Below are 26,779 nucleotides of genomic sequence, written 5' to 3'. Positions count from 1 at the left end.
AAAAATTATTCTTATTTTTATAATCATAATAAAAGTTTATACAATAAAAGTTTTTAAAATGTTAATGTACTTCTCATTTCTCATTTTTAAAATTATGTTAAAATCGTACTAAAATTATAAAAAATCCAACATATTTTTTTAAATTGATCATGTATCATAAGAGTATCATACAAATATCGGTATCTGATACATATATCTGACATAAACACCCCATTTAAGAGGAGTATCCGACGAGCCTCATTGCATATCCCTCAATCAAACAAAGTCAGTCAACCTTGCTCAAAATTTCCAGAAGATAAATCATATACAAATTTTAAATCGTTGCTCAAGGACATGCACTAAATGGACTACATCTCCAATTCTTGACAGATAAGGAGGTGACCATCATTCAGTTATTTTGTCCTGTTCTCGTTCTAAGAGAGAAAGGGAAATACCCTCCTCAGCCATGGCTTTTTCATCCCAAAATTTTCACACTCCATGCCATCTTGCCAGGGCCTTTCCACTGGATCTTATGCTGTTCAGCAGAGAAATGATCACTCAAAGGAACAAGCCATATATACATGAGGGAAACAAGTAAGAGTAAGTGACAGGGATGCATAATGAAGAGAAATGATCACTCAAAAGACAAACCATTGAACAGAGCGAATAATGAAGAGGCACTGTGATCACACTATTATCTACAACTTCCAGATGTCAGTGTAAGAAGCAATCAAGAAGTTACAGAAACGGCATCATTTGAGTCCACCTTCAACTGAAATGCAGACAGAAAAAGATTGGTATGAACATGTGACAAGCAAAGAAAAAAAAAGAGACTAATTATGCCTACCATCTTGAGATGACTCTGTAAAGAACCATGTAACATCTTTTTGAGCTTGTCACAGTGATCAACCATGTGACCCATTCTGATTAATTCCTCGAGCCGGTACAGAAGCCGCTCAATGGTAGTGTATGGGAACCAAACAGCAAACGGTCTTTTCCTTCTAATTATATCTGCTGGTCTCTGCAAAACGATATTACCAACAGTATTAAATACAGAACGGACAAATGACACTGCGGCTAAGTCATGCACTACATAAACTTGAAAGTTGCCACCATACTGTATCATGAATATCAATATGACAGCAGAAGTATTGCAACCCATTTTAATAGGAAGCTATCACCAAGAGAAAAGAAACTCAGCACTCCAAACAGCGAAGGAACAGAGCCCATACCACCCAATATCAAAAAGAAAAACTCGGACAACGGTTCCCAAACCTATGACATCCTTGGTTGCACATAGGAGAAGAAAGGGCAGAATAGCTTTGAGTGTCAACATTAATAATAGACACCAACTTGATAATGATCACAAATGCATGAGGGTAGAACAACCAAAGACTAACGCTTTCTGAAACACAACCTCCCTAATCTTATCACTAAAACTGTCATTAATCTTGATCACCTTAACATTGTCACAAAATACAACCCAAAAACTTGTCATAAATCTTGAACCCCTTAACAAACCAAAAAATTAAACAAGCTAAACCACATAAAATTTATGCACTAGTTCATCAGTGACCACCACAGACTCCAACCAGAATTTTCAGTACCCATAGTAACCACTCAACATATCCAAAAGAACTGTTTCTAAATACCCATCAAGTAACAATTACACTGCAAAACAATTTTTAGCCGTACAACAAGCATAGTGTTAGAAGACTCCGTGCTAGGCAAATGCAAAGAGACTTTACCATTGCGTTGGGACTTGCCCGTTGTTGAAGATCACACATCAACTAGATAGTAGGATATTTCATAGTATATAAGTACGTAGAAACCTCACCTTATAAATTGATTTTATAAGATTAAGTTAAGCCTAAAGTCAACTTTTTAATATGGCATTAAAGTCATTTAAAGTCTATTTTGGCGAGAGTTTGTTAGCCTTATAAGACACGAGCTGGAGAATCTCGATGTGAGGGAAGTGTGTTGTAGGTCACACATCGACTAGAGATAAAAGTATTTCATAGAATATAAATAGGTGCAAATTTCACCTTATAAACTTGTATTATAAGGTTGAGTTAGACTTAAAGTCTACTTCTTAATACACGTCATAATAATAAATCCAATATAATGTAAAGGTAACAAGTATCAGACATGGGTAAATAGAACTCTTCAAATAACTTTCAATTTAACTAATATTATCAATTTCCATGACAAAAAAAAAAATCTGTTGAGTAAAATATTTACAATGCAGCAGAAGACAACTCAAGAAGTCAGGTGATAGAAGTAACTAGTTGTTGATATATCATATATCAGCTGAGCATAAAAAAATCGAAGTGATCATCAGTAAGAGTAAAAAGAATTTACCATTGAGGCAAATGAGTCTATGCACTCAAGTAAAAGGTAAGTAGCATCTGCATATCGATCATATGTAACATAAAGCTGAAATAAAGATGCAGGATTTGATTCCCTGCCAGTCATCCCCCACAACCTTTCCCTTTGACCCTCCTGTCACAAGCCATACAAACAATATCAGTAACTGTACAAAAGCCAATATTGTAGCACCCACGGCTGGCTGCATGATAATGGAAAAAATATCCCTTAAATTTGTAGAACAGAAGCAACTAGAATAGCATTTTATATAGTTTTAGTTTCATTGAAAACTGGAAATTTTAGATAGATTCATATATAGGAATCATATAATATGTATCATTGAAATGTTACGGAGACCAATTTTCAAAACAAGCAGGCACTCTCTTGCATCAATGAACCCCAATCATTGACTGCAGTTTTCAGCCTAGAAAATTACCTTGAACAATTGCACAAGCCAAAGAGGCAATTCAATCTTAGAATCTGCACGTAGAAGAGTCTCTGCAACAATAATCGGTAGTCTACCATGAAATTCCTTATACCTTTCCTGCAATTTAGGAGCAATTTTAAACAAAGGGTGAAACAGGGACTCAAAAATGAAAATAAAAGCTACGTAAATTGTCTTAAACAACCACAAACACAGAAAAACGACAGAATTGTATCCCCACTAAGAAAAACTGACAAGAGACATGCACAAGCGTAAAAATGTCTTTTATTAGGGAAAACTTCCATCTGTAACAGTCTACACATCTGAAAGAAATTCAAATGAGCGTGGAACACTAAATCCAATACCACAAGTTTATGGGGTTTAAGTTCTTCAACCCTTTCAATGCAGGGACAAAAAATAGTAGAATATCAAGACATAGCTCTAACTTGAGAGACAACACATCCATTATATACTAATGATTATTTTTTTTTTAATATTCCAACTTGATTAGTTTCTAAATAACAGTAATGCCTACATAAAAAAATAACATTCTTCTCAACTTAATACATCTCATCACATAATCTACACTTACATGAAATTTTTTCTTCTTTTCCCAAATTGTTACAAAACAAAGGCAAAAAGAATGTCTAAATGTTCAGAGGGATACAACACATTAAAACAAGCAGAAGATACTAACAAGGTAAAGCTTGAGTGTTGCCCACTGACTGCTTCTTTCAGTTCGTGAAGTTGTGGAAACAGTAACAGGTGAACCATGGACTACCATCTCATTCTTTGATGATGCCAGTAAATGACTGCGTTCCCTGAAATTAATAAAGAGTACATAACACAATTCATACTGACAGAAACAGTGTAAAGAAGTTTTTGAAATTAAGGCAATTGCCCAAACACTAAATAAACAATAATGAAAGCACAAATTCTAAACCAAACAGAATGACCTGTAAAGTCAGGTATCTTATTTCATCAATTTAAAATTAAAAACGGTTTTTAAAAAGAATGGAAATGAATAGGTCAACATACTCAACCCAAGTGGATTCCACCTTGTCAAGACAGCATTTCAATGAGATAGCAGATAACACTCTTTCAAGTTCCCTAAAGAGAAATACAAAGATATTTATAAGCATAACAATATATACACATGCATATGTGTGAATGCATGTAGGCATGCATCTCAAGTTCAAGATGTATACCTCTTCAGTGCAGAACCCTTGAAAAATCTGACAACAACTGTAAAGGCCATATCATATAAATTGTTTTGGACAAGAAGATCAGCCAAGTCTGATAGAGCTCCATGTTTTCCTTTAAAATGAAAGGGCGAGGATGAAAATTGGTTTAAAATTCTATCAAATGACAAATACAAAGTACTTTAACATGTAATATCACCAGAGTTGCTCAGGAACCAACCATATGATTCCCTCACAATTGAAAAGAAAAGACACTTACCAGAAAATGTCCACTTCACATTTACCAATGACAGCATATACTCTGCTGAAGTTAGCACAAATTCATTCTCAAGTTTTTCAATATCAATTGAGGACTGCCAGCCTTGAGGCTCAGCATCATTATCAGCTGCTGCTATGTTAAAGATAATAACATCACCACTCCAAAAACAAATAAATGCTTTCATGATAAAAGAAGAAATTCATCAAGACAGGGATCATTATAATGAGTAAGGAGAGTAAGATCCACCTAAAAACTAAAACTAAAACTAAAAATAAAAAAAAGAACAAAAGAAACATTAATGAAACAAAGCTACCCAATCCCTCAACATATTAACAAGAGTAACTTTTAAAAAGACTATATTACACAAGAATCCTTTTTGACCCAGCATATTTCATTCTGTTAAAAAAATGAAGTAAAATTGTTCATTTCATATAACATCATGAATCCATAATGAAATGATTACTTCATAACTACCAGCATGACTTTTGTAGTTGAATTACTTACAATGTTCATCTGGGGTTCTTTTAGCTTTCTTACTTGGATACTGTTCATTCACAAGAGAACTTCCCTCAACCAAGGAATCAATCCAGGCATATGCAGGGTGAACAAGATGCAGTGCATTGATTGCAGCAGAGAGTGCATTCAACCTCTCTTGCAACATCAAGGAACTGCCTACACTATCTTTCGAAGCTGCTTCAGTTCTCAAACGAGCTGAATACATGTAGATGTAGTGTGCTGCACGTCGCCAATTATGCCGGTGCATTTGAAATGCATAAAGCAACTTATACAAGTTTGGCTTTGCAGAAATATCTGATCGTTCAGCCTACATATTACACGTAAAATTTATGCATACTGAAGAAAACTTCAAAATTAACCTCATACAATTTGTTCAGCTAGGACATACCTTCCAAGCAAGCTCTTGCTCCACTTTGTCCACTAAACCAATTAGAGGAAGTTTATTGCTGCAAAGAATCTGTAGAGAATAAACAAAAGATAGGGGGAAGGGTACTTAAAGTAAGTAAATGGAAATTTTACCAAAAGAAAGTGAACGGAAAAGTATAAAATATCTCGAGGGAGTTATTGAAATGCATCTTCCTTTAACACAACAAATGAATCAAATATTAACATATACTTGAACTATATAAGTAAAGAATTAGTTTATTGATATCAATCACACCAATTACATTCTCATAATCTCTATTTGCAATAACCAAAACCTTTAAAAAAGAAAATAAAAATATGCTGAAATAAACAGAAATATTATGAAGATATTATTTCCTAATTACAATGGAGATATTGAGAATACTTTTTATCCTAATAATCTGCTATTTACAACACTCCCCCTAAAGTTGGTAAATCAATATCAATCGTTCCCAACTTGCCTACAAGATCTTGGGATCTCCCTTGAGAAACCCCTTTAATAAAGATGTCTGTCAATTTCAATATGTTTGGTTCTATCATGTTAGACTTGATTATGGGCAACATTCATAGCTGACTTGTTATCACAGTACAATTGCACAGGGATGTCAACCTTTATTTTGAGGTAATCAAGTATGATCTTCATACAAAGTTGTTCATACACCTAGAGAAAGGGCTTGAAATTCAGCTTCTACACTACAACAAGATACTTTATCCTATCCTTTGCTTTTCCATGTCACTAAACTCTCTCCAAGAAACATACAAACATACAGTACCCTAAAGATTTTGTCAATAACAGAATCTACAAAGTCCGCGCATCAGTATATATCTTCAAGGTGTCTTCTTTCCTAAAGAATAACCTCTCTTGGGTTGGACTCAAGAATTTTGTTAACTGCTTGCATGTATCTTTCGCTTGGATCATGCATAAACTAGCTTACCACAGTAACTACATAAACAACTTTGTTCTACAGTGTAATAAATAGATAAGTTTTCCTGAGATTCTACATCCCAACTTACATGTTTCTTTTAAGGAAATCAAGTTCATATTTTCTTTGGGAGATAGAGCTTAGGAAATCATTTAAAGAGCTTAGGAAAAGAAGTCATGTGATCGCTCCAGAATCAAAATCCAAATACCCTAAAGGGGCCAATAGTATCGAATGTACTCTTACCTTTCATAGATAGGGTATTAAATCCAGAGGACTTAGTTCTTGATTCAATTAGCTGTTTTCAAATGATCAAGTTCTTCTTTAAAAGCTTTCATACTATACATTGAAAAACCCAAAAACGAAGTGAATAAAGATTCAACCCTTATCCCTTTGATTCCTAACAAAAAAAAAACCCATTTGGCATACGAACCAAATCAGAATATAATGAGACTACACACCCTTTGGTGCTCAAGAGGTCCTGACGACCATGTCTATGTTAGCGGCGTGAAGGGCACACCTTTATAGCCCACCACTAACCTCAACAACAATGGCAGTTAAAATGGCAGCGGAAACAGGATTCCCAAGATCAGGAGATCTGATACCAACTTGAACTATGTGAGAAAATAAAGAATTATTTTATTGAAATCAATCACACCAATTACATTTTCATCATCTCTATTTTTAATAACCAAAACCTTTAAAAAGGGGAATACAAATATATTGAAATAAATAAGAAGATTATGAAGATATTTTTTCCTAATTACTATGGAGATATTGAGAATATTTTTTATCCTAATAATCTGCTATTTACAACACATAAATCTGCAATTGAGGAATAACATCACGCTGTTTTTAACTAGAAAGGTACAGGAATCATAACAGATGTTGTAGGAGTTAAATTACATCTCTGAAAAATGTTGTAGGAGTTAAATTAAACTTGCAAACTTCAGTTTAAATACCCACTGCAATCATAACTAATTAATATTCTTGTATTGTAATCAAACTTTGAACATGGTAGCATGAAAGTACCATTGAAAAATAGATAGTTAGATATCTACTTCCTTCTATTTTAAATATTAACCTAAGGAAATCAATAAGTAGAGGTCATTCAACTAAGAAAAATCAGAAGAGTTTATCATAGTTTGTCCCAACCTTTATAGCTCCTTGTTCATAAAGAACAATTATGAAACGTCTCAGGCAAATGTATTTGCTCTCCTCATCTGGATTTGAAATTATTGCACAATATGCATCATAATATCGACCAAGGTCTAAAGCAAATATGAAAACATTTGCCCATAGTCGTCCTCTGATGGTTGTCACTGATTCATTAACTAAGTTGTTTGTGCGCTTGTCATCTTTCATATATAGAGCCTCATCAACTTGCTTAAGCGCAGCAAGTGCAAACTGGAAAGCACCTTCACTGATGCTATAACGTTCAAATAACTGCATTGCCCATTGATAGTATTGAAGCTTCCATGTAGCAATTGATGTACAACCACCTGCATAAAAACCAGAAAACTGAAGTTAAGATTATCCATTTGCTTACTAAGATCTTTACAATTAAGCCACAGTAATACTCACTAAAACCAAGGTATATAATTCCTAAGTCATCTGATAAACTCTGCAGAGCCTCAGATGCACCACTTCCAGAAGAAGCCCTGAAATAAACACCAAGAGTGATGGGTCATACTTCAAGGCAACCACAAGTAAATATGCAGAGAACATAAAACACTTAATATAAAAAAATGAAAGCCAATGTAAACACATATAGGGAGTCACACAAACACACACATGAAGACTACTGTTATCACTGAAATTTCTAAGTTGACAATTGATTTCAGATCTCCTAATATTCTTAACTCCATTTGTTTTAGTCTTATATCAATTGACATTCGTGTTACTTATGCACAAGGTCATAAGTTTTTAGCATTGAATCTGTTTACCCAATTTGTGCAACACTTCAGAACTGAGATTTAGTACTTAGCACTTTCTGTAATAGCAAAGACGTAACAAGTGTTAGAATAGGTCATCTTAAATAGAAATTATTGAAAAGTGTTGTGTGCTTTGGGTTGTACCTAGTTTCGAGATATGACCTTTCTTATTCTTTTCTCTTCCCTCTCATTCATCGTATCTGAACCTCCAATGTCATTATAAATGAGATCCTAAGAGAGTGAAATCAAGCTCTCAAATTCATTCTCTATTCTTTTGTATTCATCTCAAGTATAAGTAATATACACATAGTTAAAATTGCAACATAAAACAAATGAAATTGCACAATTATATCATTTTTGCCAAACCTAGCAATAAGCTTCCACCTCAAAACACGATCTGTGAGATTTTTGTGTTTATGCCAACGATTGCACAATACCTATTTTTAAAACTAAAACCCATGGGGACTACCCAAATTTTAAGACAATTAAAAGCCTTAGAATTCATCTTCTGCCCTTTTGACTAGCTGGAGCACTCAAACCCGTCACCATAATCTCTCCAGAACACTGTCTGGTTGGTAGATTTGATCAGTTGAGCAGTGGTCCATGTTGGTTGCTAGCTATGGATATATTAAGCAAATACAAATATCAATGTTTCATAAGTGGCAGGAAGTTCGTGTCAGGTTGTGTATGGACCTGGTTACCTATTCCTCTCTTCCGGCTTCAACTTACTATTTTGTGCGGTTCGGCAAGGAGTCCATGCCAAGGACTACTCTGTTTTGCAACATTGTAATGTCTAAAGCGAAGCTTGTGCTAATGTGGGTGCAGCTATTGCAGGTGGCAACTCCGCAACTAGTACACCTGTGAGTAGAGCTGGGAAAATGGGTGGCCCAACTCATTCTAAAATTTTGACCCGATTTAAAAACATATCCAGTGTTTCAATAAAACAATATTGTTTTCAAATTTTTTAAAATTATAATTATAATTTTAAAAAAAGGGCAACTTACAAGTCTATGGGCTGGGCTGTCCTAAGCCCATTTGGGCTGCAGGGTAAATGGGCCAGGCCAAATTGACCCACTTCAATTTAGACCAATATTTTATGAATCTAACTCGGCTCATTTGAAGGACTATTCAGGCCAGCCCATCGGGCAAAACCAGAGTTGTGATGAAAGTGCAAGACCTTTATGCATTTCAAATTAAGTTTAACAATTTTAAATGTGATTCAGAGGTAATCAATAGTATTTATTTATAAATATATCCAGTACCCAACCATTGTTATATGAGTCATGGTAAGCAGTCTTTTCACTTCTTATTTTACTTTTTTATTTTATTTTGACAGGTATATTCTTGCTCTTCATGTCCATGTTCAGCACGGGCACATCTTTATAGTTTAACTTATATGCTATATATGTTAATTTTTATGCATATGTACATGTGTTTGAATACCGTTTTGTACTTTAGGTATGATTATAGATTTGAGCAATGATCAGACAATTTATTTACACACTATCTTCTCCAATCTAGGTAGGACCTTGATTTTGAGTACCTTAAGTAAGATGACTTCCATTTAGACCTTTTAATTCTCAATGAAACTCAAGTTGAAAACCTCCATTGGAATTACAGAGTAGAGAGAAAAGAGGATTTCATTAAGAATTGAGGGATTACAAAAGCCGCATTAAAAAGGTGAGCTTCAGCTATTTATAGCTTATAGAGACCTTGTAAGACTAACCAGAATACTAACGTAAGTGACTGCAGTGAAGGTAACAAACTGTAGCTAACTTAGTTAATTATACAGATGGTAAAAGAAAAAGGTTAAAGTATGTATGTACTCCAATAACCTCAAATTAGTTGAAAATAAACAATATCACTCGACTCAGTAATCAAGTAACATGATGAAAATGTAAAATAAAAATTGCATCTTTGAATTGTGTAACCGCACAATGCAAATAATAAGAAGAGAAATATTTCAAAGGTGAATTGTAATACCTAAAGAAACAACGAATGGCATCAGAAACTTTTTTATCCTTCTGGGTTGCATGTAATCCACACTGCACCTGTGCAAGTAGGCAACACCCTAGAAGATGGTGACGTATGCACCATCCACCATCAGCATCTTGAATACTATGGGATGTCTTCTCTTTTAGTAAATGTGCTTCCGTGATCATAAGCAATTGCTTTTAAAACATTTGTAAATTGAAATACAAGATATTTTCAGTAAAGATAACTAACTATAGAGTAAAAAAGAAAGAGAAAGGATCAATATCCCATTGCGGGGAAAAAAAGGACAAGTAAATAACCTCAGCAGCACCATACTGGCCATGCTTGAACAGAATAAATACAAGATCAATAGAACGGCTGAAGAAAGTAGAAGATCCTCCAGCCTGACCCCAAATGATCCAATTGATGAAGTCTCTTGCCTTATTAATAAAGCTCTGTGCATTTGAAAAACGATCTGAAGAAAACTGGCTATGGTTTAAGGATGAACTTCCAACATTGAGCAAGAATAAAAAAGCCAATGTAAAGTCACATCTGCCCAGCTTCTCATTCCATAATCTTTTCCCCATGTTGTTATCTGTATCACGCCCAAAAAGGTTAACACAATATCAGAGGTATGGCTTATACATATTCAATCCAGTAAGCCTCAACTGTAAATGTTACAAACTCATAATGAAAGGGGAGGAAAGAAAAAAAGCAGTTTTATTGCTTGAATGAAAATCACCAGAGAAGGAGAAAGATCTCTACTCCAAAGATTTTCCTTTACAACCAAGCCACTACCCCATTTACCCTTCGCTAACAAAGCTGAATTCCACTCTCTACTCCTATTTAAGCTAAACCTGTCTTTCCATCCTCTCTAACTATTGATGATCTAGAGTATCTAACTTATAATATTTTATGAATCTCAAATAGTGAACAAATATAATTTTGACATTTCTTTTAGCCATTGAGCATAAGCTGTATTGTACTGAATACTTTTACAGTTTAGGATCTTAAATATAAAAATGCAATCCATATCTCACTAATTTAACCGCATTTCTATCTAAGATGTGAGGTACAAAAAAATGAAAGCATTATAATGAGGAACTTCGTAAAAATTATTTTTTTAATTATCCACCTCTTCATTATTATTATAAAATATAAGTCCAAGTACTTATTCTTGAACAAGAAGGATTTTAGGATCTACTCTCTTTTTCAATAATTCCATACCAAGTAATACTTGTTTTGTTTTGGTCTCCCAAATAGTATTGCCTAATTGAGTGAATTTGACTCCCAATTTTAAATTTACACATATCATATCACATTAAAAGGCATGGAGATGACATTTCTTCATTCAACAATTATTTCAATAATTTCCTTGTTAATTTTAAATGTCTTATCTCTTTAATTTATTCATATCTAATAAAATGAAATCTAATAATTGACAAAGAAAAAACAACTCCAATTTCATCTTCTTGTCTTAGGATATGTGATTTCACCAACTGTGTAAACAATGTTGAAATTGTTTTAGAATCAACTCAATTTAAAATCCTGAGCTACTTTATGGAAGAATTCCTTGTTTCGTTCAGAATTCAGAAGGGGAATAATCTTGTGAGCCTGCATCCCCGTACAATGATAAACTCATGTCAACCTAAGTAAATTGGAACTGCCATGATACAATATAAGTAAAATCACCATACAACCTACCTATTTGTAGTGATGAAAGTTTAGAATTGAAGTCCTCGGTTACAGCCGGTGAAGATGGTGTGATCGTAAAGAAGATTATGATTAGCCATTCAAAAATAGTTTCTTGAAGCATTGGAATTAACTCAAGCTGTACTTTTTTTATATCATCATGGGTCATGTGAACCTGCATGAAAAAAAAACCACGACATATATGCATGAAACATACAAGATATTAATCTACATCTAGAAAAAGGCAATAGCATTTCCTTAACAAATACAACTGTCTGTATAAGTTGAGAACTTGATCAACATGGTAGCTGTTCAGAAGAGAGAGACTATGGTGAATTCCATGTGTTTAGACCACAACAGAATTGCTCAATTTGTAGGGAAGAAAACATAATTACAGAAATTTTTTTTTATTTTTTTGATCGGCAAACATAATTACAGAATATTATAGGCTAATAACAAATATAGAATCAATCTTAGATCCTAATATTAATTGTTACTATATCTATAGGATTCTAACATATGTACAAGATTTTAAACTCCCCCTCGAGCATGAGCAAATAGGTGAAATGCACCAAACTTCTTACATATGCCCCTTAGTGACTTGGTGAATATATTTTCTAATTGGACAACACTGGTATACATTTACCCAAACATAACTTTCTATCCAACAAAGTGACAATCAATTTCAATACATTTTGTCCTTTCAAATCATACCTTTTAACACTTTCCCTCAAGATGGAGCATACTTATCTGTTAGTCAAGTTTGTTACAAATGCCATCAACATAAGACTCCTTGAGAGACTTAATGAACATGTCAATTATTGGTTGTTGGAGTTGATAGAGTAAAAAAATGACAGTTTTATATGTTGACTTGGTGCAGTTGTGGAAAGATGATGTGTAAAGATTTGGCTACAAACAAAGTCAAGGAGATCACATTTTGTTTATAACAGGGAAAAAGGGGGTAACAGTACTTCTAGGTCATGTTGATGGTATTATAATTAGTGACTGACTAGAAATGATGAAAAAGAGAAGGAAGAATTGACACAGACTATTCCAAGAATTTGAACTACTAAAAGAGCTAGGAAGATTAAAGTATTTTTTAAGGATTAAAGTAGCCTACTCTAACCAGGGAATTTTCATATCTCAGCAAAAATATATAACTGATTTGCTGGCAAAAACTGGGAAAATTGGGTGCATACCAGTATCAACTCCAATGGATCCTAATAATAAGTTATGTAAGGCAGAAAAGAAATCAGCAATAGACAAAAAGATGCATCCGAGACTGATTAGAAAATTAATATATTTTGCTCACACATGGCCAAACATTACTCTTTCAATGAGTGTCGTCAGTCAGGTTCCAGTCAGTTTATGCATGAACGAAGGAATCTCATCTTCAAGTTGCTTATAGAATTCTACATTACTTGAAAGGCAGCCCTCGAAAAGGGAATACTATTCAAAGGAAATGGAAGACTAACTATTGAAGGCTACACTGATGCAAAGTATGTAGGTTCTCTTGCTGATAGAAGATCAACAACTGGATATTATACTTTCCTAGGTGAGAACTTAGTGACAAGGAGAAGCAAAAAACAGAATGTGGTGGCAAGATCATCCGCTAAATCAGAATTCAGGTCCATGGCACAAGGGCTATGTGAGTTACTATGGCTAAAAATTATCTTAGATGACTTGAAGATTAATTTGGAGGGACCCATGACTCTCAATCTCATTTCAAAGTCAGATTCTACTATTGCAGTAGTGATTGCCACTTAGATTCTCCATGTTATTATTACATGGGATTGGAAAAAAACAAAAATAAGATAAATTACACATGTAATGTTGCCTAATTTCTAACTGTCACCTTTCAACTTAAATCTTTCAAACTTGTTCAAATATATGGCATCAAGACAATATTTGACATGTGTGAATGACAATATTCAGGCATAAACAAGAAAATTGCCATCAATAAGGGCTCAGAAACACAGTGCCAAGGCAGCAAAGCGAAAGAAAAAAAAATTATAGTGCTCATGATTCATAGTGGATCAGATTGATGACACCTGAAGAATTGACAAAACATCAATCCAAGTTCAAGTACACCAAGCATTAAACTTACAGGCTTTACAATTGAATGAAGAAAAAAACAAAACAAACAGATGAGAATTTCCGATTTCAATCTGATTTAATTAGACAATAATTTCAAATAAATGATGCTCACAATAAAAAAACAATTACACTTCAGACAATAAATATGCATACATATATGAGTATGGACTCACCTGGCCACTGATGTCCACCAAATAGCTTAGAAATAGAAGAAAGTCCCAGGCAGATTCAAACATCATTTTTGCAATCTGATAAGTAGCATGTACTATAACGGAAGAATTTATGCTTGATGATACTTCAGTATTAAAATTTTGTATAACTTTCTTTGGAACCAAAAATTTCAGGAAACGCTCAATTACATTTAAAATCCTGCCCCATGCAGAAGCCTTTTTGTACAAGCTTTGAAGGGACAAAAACATATCCACGGAAAGTTTCCTCAAACTTTTATGATCTGCTAGCTCCTTCTCAAGAACAACTATATGATCCCCAGAAGTAGATGTTTGGAACACTGGACCTGACATACAATATCCAGTTTCAAGAATCTTTACAACATAGCGAATGATATCTTCAGAAGAGATCACCGGTGTAGTTAAAAGAGATTCATAAAATATAGAAGAAGCAGTTTTGCCCAACTGTTGGCTGAAACTCATAACACATCTGAGCAATTCGATTAGAATTTCACACTCCAGTTCATCATCAAAAATATCCATGAGGCCCGTGAGCTCACCAACATCATCTGAAGAGCCTACAGAATATAAACAAAAATCTATATTAAGGAAAGCAAAGGAAAGCAGAGAACTGATTATAATGCAAGTTAATTAATTTAAAACTATTAAGTTGCATTAGAACTGATGCAGTTCTCAACACCGTCTTCTTTTTAGTTTGTTATTCTTGTTGGTTGTATAGTTTCTGGTGAAAGGCAGCCATCATTAACTGTTGAAAGGATAATAACAAAACAGGTCACAGAATACTGCTCTAGTACCACATTGAGAAGAGAGAAGCCGAGAAGGAATGTAATGGATTGTGTATTGTGTACACACGAGTATTCTATTTTTTAATGAAAAGAGATACAATAATAAGGAACAAAATCAATAATGAGAAATATTTGGTAAAATATTTTACTAACAAACAAAATCATATATCTCTATTCTATATAATCAAATCATATCCCTAATATAATGAAATCATGTATCTAACACTCCCCCTCAAATTGGAGCATAAGTATCCTGAGAAAAACTTGTTACAAACGTCATCCACTCAAGACCCATTGAGAGACTTAGTAAACATGTTAGCCAGTTGAGGGTACTAAAACAGACAAAGTAAATAATGACAAAGCTAATAGATATTCCCCAGACATGTTTTTTTCTCTATTAAAGCAACAATCAATCTTCAATATGCTTCCTCCTTTCAAATCATATCTTAAAATTCCCTCTCAAGCTGGAATATACATATCACGAGTCAAGCATATTCAAAATAATCCGAGACAGAACAGCTGTTGGAGAGCATAAAATGAATTGATAATACAGAAGCTGCCAGAAAGCAAAAGCTGCTAAGGGAGTGAGCCAGCTGTTGGAAATCAAAAAATGATCAGAGGACACATTGGCTGAGAAAAGCAACATGCTCAAACACATTGCTGGAAAGCAAAATTACTCAGAGAGCATGATAGTTGCTGGGAAGCAAAAACGCTAACAAGGCACAACAGCTATCAAAGAGAAAAAATGATCACCAGTCATCAAGGTGATGCCAATGATGGTTGTTGGCCAGAAAATACTCGACGAAAGAAAAACATGCCAAACTATGACAACATTTTTGAACGGTGCATGAACAGTGATCGCAGTGGAAAAAATTAAATCAGAAAATGTACATAGTTTCTAAAAAATTTACTCTTAAGAGTTTTGGACCCACAAGGAAAGAACGCATTTAAGTTCCCTTCTCGTTAGACCCTCGATACCTTGTTGAAAGGATTAGAGACAAATTACATCACAGTATATACTATGTTAAGAAAGAAACCCAAAAAAAAATACAATAAATTTTGTGTAATGTGTAGACACATGATTATTCTTATTTATAATGAAGAAGAGATACAATAGAAGAGACAAAATCAATATTTAATAAAGGGAAATATACTTCACTATTAAGTCATTATATATCTCTATCTAATGTAATCAAATCATATCTCTAACATTTACAATGGCAAGCTAATGAATTTAAAGCTATTAAGAGTTGTATTAAACAAATGTAGTTCTCAACTGCATCTACTTGGTAGTTTGTTACTGTTGAGGATCCCACATCTAGAGATATAACCAAATTATATTATGAATCTAATGTAAACCTTGCAGTATCAAATCGGTTTTGTGAAGTTAAGTTAGACTTAAATGTCACTTCCTAAGATGGTATTAGGGTCTATCTTAGTAAGGTTTGTTAAGCCTATAGTCCCACATACTATCGGGCAACAGTCGAGATGTCAAGTCCTCATCTATATAAATACGTAAAATGCATAAATATAATAGCAATGCAAAAAAATTAATGAAACATAGAAAAGAGTAAAGAAAAATAAAAGTGCCTTGCTTCTGATGTGAACTTTGGTACATCTTTTCCTTGTAATATTGGTGGAGTGTTCCAGTGTATATCCTCTAGTGCAATCAAAAGTTGATTATGTTAAAATTGACTGTGTTCAAGAGTTGACCTAACTTTGAATTGTCATTGTTAGGCTTTGTACAAACTTAGAAGATAGTGAAAATTCAATTATTCTTAGATTGAAAAAATTGAGACTGCACTTAGGATCATTTGTGATATGAACCAACATAAATTTCTTCAGCAATCTTTCTCCTTCCCTGTCTTTATTATATTGTTGTTAACAATCTTTTATCAATTCTAATTCCTAAATTCATTGCATTTTGTTTTCCATAGTGAATCAATTTTTAAAAAAAAAAACTTGAGAGGGCCGATCTTTTTTTAAAGTTTTAAAACCAAGATTCATTCCCCCTCTTGGTTTAGCTAAGCCATCTATTCTTTTCTAACATGGGTCTTGTATAACACATGAAAAAAAAATAGGGTGTTCCCTCAAGTCGGGTCAGCTCTAACGGACCCGAGGCCTCTTCTTCTACCCATAAGATGTGATTTCCGCGACAGCCATTCCATGATGTCATTCAGCGATGACCGAAGCGGCTGCCATGGAATGCAATGTGAAAAACGATTCGCCACCACCCAGCTGTGGCATTCGCTGACAAATCCAACACCGATTTCCACCACGGCCGATAATTGATAACACTTATTCTACCTCTCTTTCATTCAAAAAATAAAAGACTAATTTTCTCTCTCTTTTCTTGCTCTCTCTGCATAGTTTCTAAAGGTTTTCTAACAACAACGATTTAAGAAAAAAGCCAAAAATATATTTTATAATATAAGAATTCATTGAGAGAAAAGAGATAGAGGTAATTATAGTTATTATTTACCCTCCATGATCCGCTCAATATCTTCCAAAGACCGAAAGAGTGAAATGGAATTTTTTCTGATTACACCAACGGCATCAGAAGAGGAATCAACAACCAAACCATACAAAGCATTGTTCTTGCACCAATTATGGAAATAGCGAGTGAAAAAACTTTTCCAGCAGTGCAATAAAGAGACTTTTTCAGATCCAACCTACAGCATTATCAATCTCGTCAGTTTACCACAACTTTCCCATCATTAAAATTAAAGAGGAAAAAAATTAAGGACATATGAAAAAGATTTAATAAATTTTGACAATGTTAACCTCATGTTCGATGACTGAAAGTATCTCCTTTTTTATCCCATCCGCAGTTAATGTTTGCAACTCAGATTCACCCAAATGCCTGCTATACTCAACTAGAGTTGCATACAAAGTAGCATTTTGATGAACCCCAGGAAGAAGCAACCTTCTTAAGAAAACACAAGATACAAAAGGTAAAATATCATCCTGCAGAAAAGATAACTGAATCAAACTCTTCCTCTTGATGAATTTCTTCTTTCAGCAATAAAAGAAATAATTAAGTTGTTTCTTTAAGCGTATGAGAACTCCCAGAACAGTAACAATTTACATGCTACTTGGTAGAAAAACAGGTAGTTCAAAACTTACATTTTTTTAAACCTTCAGAAGCAATGAAGATAAGTTGCTTCTAGAAACCATTAACACATATTGACAGAAACGCTTTTCAGAGTAAATGTTACACAAGCTAGAACCAACCACTTAAATTGATACATATAGACATCCTAAACCACGAAAACTAAGTATGTGATAAGCAACCAAGCACCAAGAGCCTATCAGGTATGCAATTACAGTATCATTAAATACGCCCAGAGAGTTTGGATACAAACCACCACCATGAGTAATCAACATTAGCAATAAGCAAACCCAGTGCACATGTATTTGAGTGTACACAAATGCGGTGCAACCAATGTGTGTAGATGCATTTAATGAACTATGAAGTACACCTCTTTTCGATTAATAATAGCAAAGGAATAAAAAGCCTCCAAGACCTTTCAAGATGAAAATTATACGTGACCTAATACCTTTGAAGATGAAAATATTGAATGTGCAATCTGTAAAATTTCATCTGCATGATGCTCTGAACTTTGAAATAGTTGATCAGCAACAAATTCCTCCTGTAAAGCATAAGAAAATGCTTCTACCCTGACAAAACACAATATAACAACTAAGCAAAAATAAAAAATGGATGTCTGGATTTTCGTATAGTATGACTAGGAGCACTCTCAATCCTCATTTGTCTAGTAAACTTTTTCTTTTACATCTTAATATATAGAGTTAAGAACCTTTCACACTAGTGTAAAGTGAAATACTCTTTAGAAGATTGAATAACTTACTAAATGATTGTTATATTCCAAACGTTACAATTGACTAGATTAAAAGCTACCACCATTGTATATTTCTAAATGAGTTCCAAAATAACCCAAAATTGACTATACTGCATTGCATTTGCAAGTAATATAATTTATGTACCATATTTTTTTTCAAACATAAGCAGTTAGCAACAATCTCAATATAATATCTAAATTTTCAGAAATTTGACAAAACTGTAGAATGACATGATGGATACTTGTAAATATATTGCAGATGAAAACCATTTTCAAAAGCAAATTATGTGTTATGAGAGTATAAAATTTTACAACAGCACCAAAACAGACCCCCACCCAGCCTGCCCGCCTTTGGAATTATGGACAACAAAACATGTACTATCACTATCAATTGGCAAAGATTTAGCTACGTAAGAGTTCTAAATCAACTTCATTTTTTCCAATTGAGCAATAAAATGCTAAAACCACTGCAGATATAGTTTCAGGTTTTTTATTCCACAACTACTTCTGAAACATGATCAAATGAACAGCCAGATATTAAAGAACTGAAAATGTTGCCTACTCATCAGTATTTGTAGAGAATGTGTGTGATACTAATTCATCATCCTTCAGTATCCATATCTTATCCAATGTTAATTTAACATCAAGGCATCTTCCCTGCACAAAATAAAAGGACACTCATATCTGGAGCAAGGGGAAAAATCACATCCAATTCAAGCTGAATGAATAAAAACAACAGATTACCTCCTCCAAGGGAATATTTTGCACTGAAGACTCCATAGAAAACACAACTCTATCTCCAAAATTATACACGATACTATATAAAGAGATCGTCTCCAAGTTTTCATCCTTCACAATTAAGCCTAAAAACTCAGTTACAAAAAGAAAACAAAACAAATATAACAAGTCAAAGTGTAATATCAAATTTACATTAGCTGAATGAACATCGAATGCTACAACAGATTACACCATCTTTAACAAACCCAAATTTCTCTCAACAAATTTCAACAGATGTAGATTATTATGAAATGAAAACATAAGAAAAACTACAATGTTACCATTTCAGCCCAAATTTATGATAGAAGATAGAAGATTCAATCCAAAAAGTGGGAGAAAAAGAAAAAAGGGAACACAAAAGAACCATAGAGTGACAGAAAACAACAGAAATTCAAACACAAAGTACTAAGCAAAAACATATAGGAGAATTCCAAATTTTGATCAATTATTTGCTTTAGAATTAGAAGGAAATCTCGTGAACTAAATAAGCGAACACAACCACAATTTCTAGGCATTATTAGTTAAAAAAGTTCAGAAGCCTAGCCAACTCATTTGGCTCATTAGCTGGCAATTGCATAAACAAGTATGCATACACAATGAATATAAAACTTTATTTATTTTTTTCTTATAAAAACTCATGTTAGTCATCAGTATGAATTTTGACATTTCAGTTAGACTAACACCTCAACATCCACCAATTATCTGTCATCACATGAAACATAACATAAAAGAGAAAAGAAAGGAATACAAAACATGGGGAACCAAACCAAAACACATGTAAGAAAAAGGAACACAATCTAAACATGGAATAAAGGAAATTGTTATATGTTATGGAAAATGTCCAAACTAAGACAAGGACGCAGAACAGCAGTGTACCAAAAAATGCCTAACTTATTATCAACACTCAGATTAGCCAATTTATCAACACAATTATTGCCTTCCCTAAATATATGAGAAAATGAAGTCCATGCCAACATATAGCTGCATACACCTTCTCCACCTCCCTCTAAGAGTCCAAGGAACCACAATGAATATGAAATTGATTTTAATATCATTAATGCTCTGTTTGTATCTATGTATATACTGTACATGCGGATGGAAAAAGACAGAAATTTTTTGTTTGTTTCTAGTCATTTAGACAGATGGAAAGGCGAAGAAAGATGAATGAGGGGTATAAGGTATCTTCTCATAGTTGAGAAGAAAGTGGAACCCAGCAGAGAAAGCCACGTAAGATTTTTTTTAGTTTCCATTTTTGTCCCCAAATAAATGTGCTTTTTTTGTCCAGTGTAATATTTGAATTGAAAACATTCTCAAAAATATTTTTCTTAATTAATAATAATAAAAATCATCAGTAATATTACTTTTCTTATATAAAAAAATATGTACTTAATATATATATATAACATAATGTAATATAAATTAAATAACTATAATTATTTAGATTAATATATATATATAATAATGTAATTTAGATTAATAAAATAAAAATAATATAATTTTATTTCTTTATTTTAATTTTACATTTTTTATTCTTTATTTATAATTGTAATTTTATATTATTTTAATCAACTAAAATATACACAAAATTAATTATTATTATTATTTTTTTCATTTTTATACACAAGGGTAAATTTATAATTTTGTAATTCACACTATTAAAAATAATTCAAAATACTCTTACAACCATTACATCACTCACAAACTTCAATAAACTTTCTTCACAAATCCACTCTAACATACCTTAATCCAAACAACCTCACTTTCTTCACACTTTCCTCTTAAATCACTACAAATTCACTCCCTCAAATTCACTCCCCAATCCAAACATACCCTAAAGGAGAGGACAGGGGAAATTTTATCACACTCCATCAAATAAATTGAAATTATAAAACAAAACAAGGGAGTAAAATGTTGCTAATTTAATATTTCATATGAATTATATTTCTATATCATCAAATTTTGTTCCTATTTCACTAATTAATGCTTAAACATAGCATCTTAGGTTACAAAATGCAGTCCTTTTCAAGCCAAATTTAAATAATAATTATCATTGTGAAATTATTATCACCAGACCGATACTTCAAAAGACTATTTTACAGATTCATCTAACTTTGCTATTTCCAACTTAACGTATTGATCACAAGAAACCAAATTGGATTCTTTCATAGGCTTCAATGTTAGTGTAGAACTGTAAAATTATTATTTAAAATGTGAGAAATACATTTAAAACAGGAAATCTTCAATCGACATATGCATTTTTTTAACTCCTAATAAAATATATGTCCTCCTTTAACAAGTCCTGCTATCATCAAACTTCAGAGACTATGAAGTTTCATTCAAGTGTAATTCCAAAACAGAAGATAATCTAAACATCATCAATATTGTAAAGTTGTATTTAAAAAAAGAGTAAGAAATCAGAATGTCTATAAATGCATACCGAGGTGTCTCGAAATAAAATTGCCAAAGGAATTATGTTGGTATCTGGGTAAGATTGACCCACCCATAACCTTTCAAAGGTAGCACCTGAAATACAAACAGCAAAGTATGAGAGCAGATAGTACAAGTACACAAAAGAATTGGGAGAATATAATATATCAATAAGCAAAGTAAAGAAGAGATCAAATGTACTTAATTGCATTTGACATGCCAGCAAAAAAGAGACGACGTTTAACATTCTAATAGACTCCGGAGAATTACACAGACAAATTAAACTAAACTAGGATGTTTTGTTTAAGCTTAAATATGTTTTAATCAGAGCAAAAAAAAATGAGTTATTATCTCCACAATATTCATTGTCACCTGCTTCGAATCCAACATGCTAGAAAACCCAAATATAGTATAATAAAAGTACATCATGAAACTGATATGGGGATATGGAAAATTTTAAAAAATCAAGATACAACAACACAACCAAGATACTTTAAGAAGTGTGTGTAAAAAAATATAAGTGCACAATATTTATAAAGAGATATTCACATTGGCAATTGCTCATCAATACATAAAATAAAAAATAATCACAATTTAAAATATACTTGTGATCATTACAAGTAAGCATAGTTAAATATCTTTTACCCCACTTAATAGAATGTATTCTTTTTACTATGAACCCATCAACAAAATATACATTATCCCTGCCCAAGTTAGAATATCACATAAAACATACATTTTAACAATAAATATAACAAATAAAAAACTACAGTAAGTGTGAAATTGGGTCTCGAGTTATATCTTACAGTATCTTAGATGTCTGGTAGTCATAAAAATAATTTACTCAAAAAAATCAATGGATATATTTCAGGTATGTAGTGATGTCAAATATGTGTCAAACACCAATACTTTTTTGCATTTTAGGAGTATTTGGATACCATAGCTAGGTGATCAGCCATTACAAAAAACATGTTTTATGTCCCTACAAATATAGAGTTTTTGTCCTCATAAAATATGGTGATTTATGTTTAGTCTCTATAAAAATAAGATAATTTTTGCTTTTGTCTTGTGTAACCTAAAGACTGTGTATGCAGGTTTTGACCTACTATTATGCCAAGGGCCAACCCAAGTTATGGCAAACATAGTCATTAGGATCTTATGAACCACGATCTGGTACATCTTGGCTATCTACTGATTTGTATCTCAAGATAAATCTCAAATGACTTTGTATCTTACATATGTGAATGACTCTACTATTGAAAAACTTCGAACTTATCTTTCATGAGGAATATCTAGGTAACCCGAGTACAATCATCAATAAATGAAACAAACCATTTTGCACCTGAGATATTACGAATAGGTGAAGGTCCCCCAAATTATCTAATAACCTCTTGTCTATTCATAAGATTACCCAAGATTTAAATTGTGAAGTGATATTTTTTTTCATTCCCATTGTGTTTCCCCAGATCTTTCCACGAGGAGGATGATTAGAATTGCTAAACAGTAACAAGGTTTATACCAGCAAGAAAAAAATAAAAAGTGTACTAGAGTGCAGGCACAAACTTCTAATCTTCAGCAAGGCCCTGAATCTTGGTCATCCTCTCAAATATGGTTTTAACACAGACATCTTGGTCATTCATCCTTCATTTAGTACCCTAAAGTCCTTATTTTTTTGTTTTATTTATAAAAATATTTGTTAGAAGTTTGTTAGTACCCTAAGTCTTTTCATGGTGATGTTTGTTAGTTTGCAAAATACCATAGGACAACTTTTCTTCCCAATAATAATAGAAGTTCTAAACCTTTTGATCTTACACATTCATAAATACATTCAATCTTCTTCTCTCAAATGGTACGTTTGTTGGACTTATCAGGTCACCGGTTATCAGACCGCTATTGGCCACCCATTAATATATAGTCCAACACACGAGTTAGCAACCTTGGCGTGAGAGAGAGTGTTTGAGATCCTACATTAACTAAAGATTAAGATATTTTATAGTATATAAGTATGTGCAAATCTCACCTTATAAACCGATTTTATAAGATTGAGTTAGGTTTAAAGTCCACTTCTTAATATCTACTTAATTTCATATCATTGATACAATTCAACCATTCATGAATTCTTTTTCACCAATTCTAATAAAAAAACAATTAAAAAATATGTGAGCTTAAAGAGGAATTAAGAAATAACACTCAGGAACTCATCCCACTTTACTATTCCACCTTTGTTTGCCACTCACTCATTCAATGCATGTACCCTATTTAGCCATTCAATTGCTTGTAAATAAAGACTTCACAAACTTAGATATAACTAATAGTCTTGTTTAGTATGACTTCTGCTTTAGTCGTTTTATCTATTACTAGTTTGAATTGTTTAAATTGAAAACTATATATTATTTGTATCATATATTTGAAATAATTTTTCATTGTACTTGAATCCTACAATTTCATACAAAATTAAGATTCACGATTCATTATTTGAATCTTAATTTGATAAAGTTGATGGCAAACATTGCTGGATTAAAAGGTCAAAACAAACAATAGAGAGTAGAAAAAATGATACATTATCATGGACTTCAAAAAATTTAAGCCTTCTATTTGTATATTTTCTGGATTAGACCATCAAAGGGATACGAAAGTAATCAAATAGCAAAGGAAGAACACAGCACAAAGTTCCTCATAGAGAACAACTCTCACTTAATACTCTTCTATGAAACACATCGACGCCCTAAACTTCTGACACATCATACACATAACTTGCTCATTAAACTCCTATCTAAATGCATTACTAACTATGGACAAGTAAAAAATACTGTAGGATGGAATTAAATCCAAGAGGTAGACAATACCTGTCATTGTCATAATCCCCATGTTATGACTAAAGACCCTGCTGCGAGATGCAAGATCCCAAATACGTAAAGTCCCATCCAAATGAAGCACACAGACAAACTTTTTCTCGTGCAACTCCAAAATTACCAACTCCTGTACAGTACCCACCATTTTCCCCCTAAAGACACATTTCAATGAAATTTCTTATAATTCACATCATAGAGACAGATTCAATCAAATGAAGAAACAATATATTAGAAACATGGAAAAGATACTAAACATGCTTAACGAGTATTAGAATTTAAGAAGGAAATACCGCGGTATTAAACCCCACAAGCGAGTGATTCCAGCTTCATCTCTGAGCTCATGGACAAAATCTTTGACAAAAACAAATAAAAAGAAACCATTGAAAAGTGATAAAATAGACATAACCGAAATTTCAAAACAAAAGGAGAAATTCAAGACTGTCAAAAGATGAACTTATGTTGCCATACAACTGAACCCCATCCCTATTTTCTAATTCACCATCAAAACATCCCACAACACCAGCCTAAACCAGAATAGGGGTGCAGTTCAGTGCATTCTTAAGTTCCCCTAGGAGATACGAAACAATTTACTACGAAAGCAAACATAGGCAAGAGAAAACGCATGTCCAGAGAGAAAATAGCAAGTTCATACCAGGAGCACTGGGATCTAGTACACCGAGTTGGAAACAGAAAACAGAACCATCACTCGTACCAACAACGAGACCCCCTGCAGTGGCAGTCACGGCAGCTATCGTTGCCGCGTGATTGGCAATATAACCACGCACATTAACCTCCAGAAGCTCTTCCACAGGGAAAATGGAAATGGACGCATATGCAGAAAGATTTCGAATTCTCAAGAGGTAAGCAACGCCAGAGACAGTCAACACATAGAGCAAGTAAGGGAATCTAGAAGCACCAGAAATCTGCGCCAAAGACAAAGGCAACCAAATGAACTGCGAATGCAAAAACACACACAGCAAACCCAACCAAACGTGGTGAAGAAGTAAGTAACCTCGTTTTTGCATATGAACGCGAATGGGCAAAGCGCGTCGGGGAAAGTGAATCTGAGTCCCACGCGAGGGAATTCCTTGGAAGCACCGAGTTCAAGCAACTCAAGAGAGTGAGGTAGAGTCTTGTGAATTCTCCTGCGGTTAGCAAAACGGTGAGTTTTCGGAACGCGAAAAATGAAATTATAAATGAGAGAGAGAGAGAGAGAGAAGAAGAGAACCAGATGAGATAGGTAGGAGGATCTCCGACGACGAAGCAAGAGGCGCGGTCGTAGGTGGTAGGAGGAGCGGCGTCGCCGTTGACGGCGACAATGCTGGAGGAAGAAGCAACGGAGAGATCGATCCAGCGAACGGCGTCGCTTCCGACGACGGGAACTTCCTTCCCAGCTAATGCTGAACCGGTTCCCATTTTCGTCAAATGGAATTGCAGTAGCGAAGCAAAACCCTAGTGCATGTGAAGAAGAACTTGGGGTTTTGAGACTTTGGCGCTAAAAGGTAAAACTAATAAGAAAAACGTTAAAGCATTTTAAGGATTTCAGTGTTTATATGGATTCAATTTCAATGAGTTTATTAAATAGTGGGTTTAGTACTTTTGTTTTTAGTATAACAAGAAGAAGAAATTATAATATTTCATAATTATCACATGATATATTATTAAAAATATTGATAAAATTAGTATTAATATGTAATTAATTTTGAGATGAGTATTTACTTATTTTTTAATTTATAAATTTAAAATCTTTAATAATTTTTTTAAGATTATTTTATATCAACATTAATTAATATTTTATCAAATATGTATTCAATTATATTAATCAATTTAAATTAAATTAAATTTGTTGTAATAAAGGTGTAATTTATTTTTTACTATACTAGAATGCGAAAGATTAAATTGGTTATTTTTATGAATTTATCATTAAGTCTATGAGCACGACAAAGTCACATAACCATAGCAATTAGGTTAAATAGGGGCTAGAGGCACAACCCTAGTGTGACAGAGTGAAAAGAAAACACCATTGAGTGAATTATAACCAATTGGAAGAATGGAATGTGCTAGTAACCAATTGTAACCCATTTGGGATTAGGAATAAGTTGTGTCGAACTCTTATGT

The 26,779-nt window shown here is 33.3% G+C and overlaps 1 protein-coding gene across 4 annotated transcripts; it reads right to left on the bottom strand.

The window, feature by feature from the left end:
• Window positions 1–114: 114 nt before the first annotated feature.
• LOC137830249 (nuclear pore complex protein NUP160) lies at window positions 115–26,189 on the bottom strand. 4 transcript variants are annotated; one of them, XM_068637446.1, is made up of 28 exons: window positions 25,890–26,189; window positions 25,674–25,806; window positions 25,314–25,584; window positions 24,952–25,012; window positions 24,656–24,813; window positions 21,820–21,905; window positions 19,350–19,454; window positions 19,168–19,262; window positions 18,303–18,423; window positions 17,527–17,709; window positions 17,225–17,414; window positions 13,943–14,514; window positions 11,685–11,847; window positions 10,301–10,575; window positions 9,990–10,177; window positions 7,657–7,733; window positions 7,228–7,574; window positions 5,136–5,204; window positions 4,736–5,054; window positions 4,232–4,363; window positions 3,979–4,087; window positions 3,809–3,880; window positions 3,468–3,591; window positions 2,783–2,890; window positions 2,341–2,481; window positions 827–1,000; window positions 631–751; window positions 115–514 (listed from the first exon to the last, which is right to left on the bottom strand). In XM_068637446.1, the coding sequence occupies exons 1-27, from the start codon at window positions 26,075–26,077 to the stop codon at window positions 710–712; spliced, it is 4,503 nt and encodes a 1,500-aa protein (XP_068493547.1). In that variant the 5' UTR covers window positions 26,078–26,189; the 3' UTR covers window positions 115–514; window positions 631–709. The 4 variants fall into 4 exon arrangements, with proteins under 4 accessions (XP_068493547.1, XP_068493549.1, XP_068493550.1 ...); XM_068637448.1 differs by having other exon boundaries at window positions 4,232–4,360; XM_068637449.1 differs by having other exon boundaries at window positions 19,350–19,468; window positions 25,890–26,186.
• Between the last annotated feature and the right edge of the window lie 590 nt (window positions 26,190–26,779).

Source organism: Phaseolus vulgaris, chromosome 7 (assembly GCF_000499845.2).
Source record: "Phaseolus vulgaris cultivar G19833 chromosome 7, P. vulgaris v2.0, whole genome shotgun sequence".
Taxonomy (NCBI): domain Eukaryota; kingdom Viridiplantae; phylum Streptophyta; class Magnoliopsida; order Fabales; family Fabaceae; genus Phaseolus; species Phaseolus vulgaris.
Note: the sequence above shows the minus strand (reverse complement) of the source record. Positions and strands in the feature narration are given on the sequence as shown.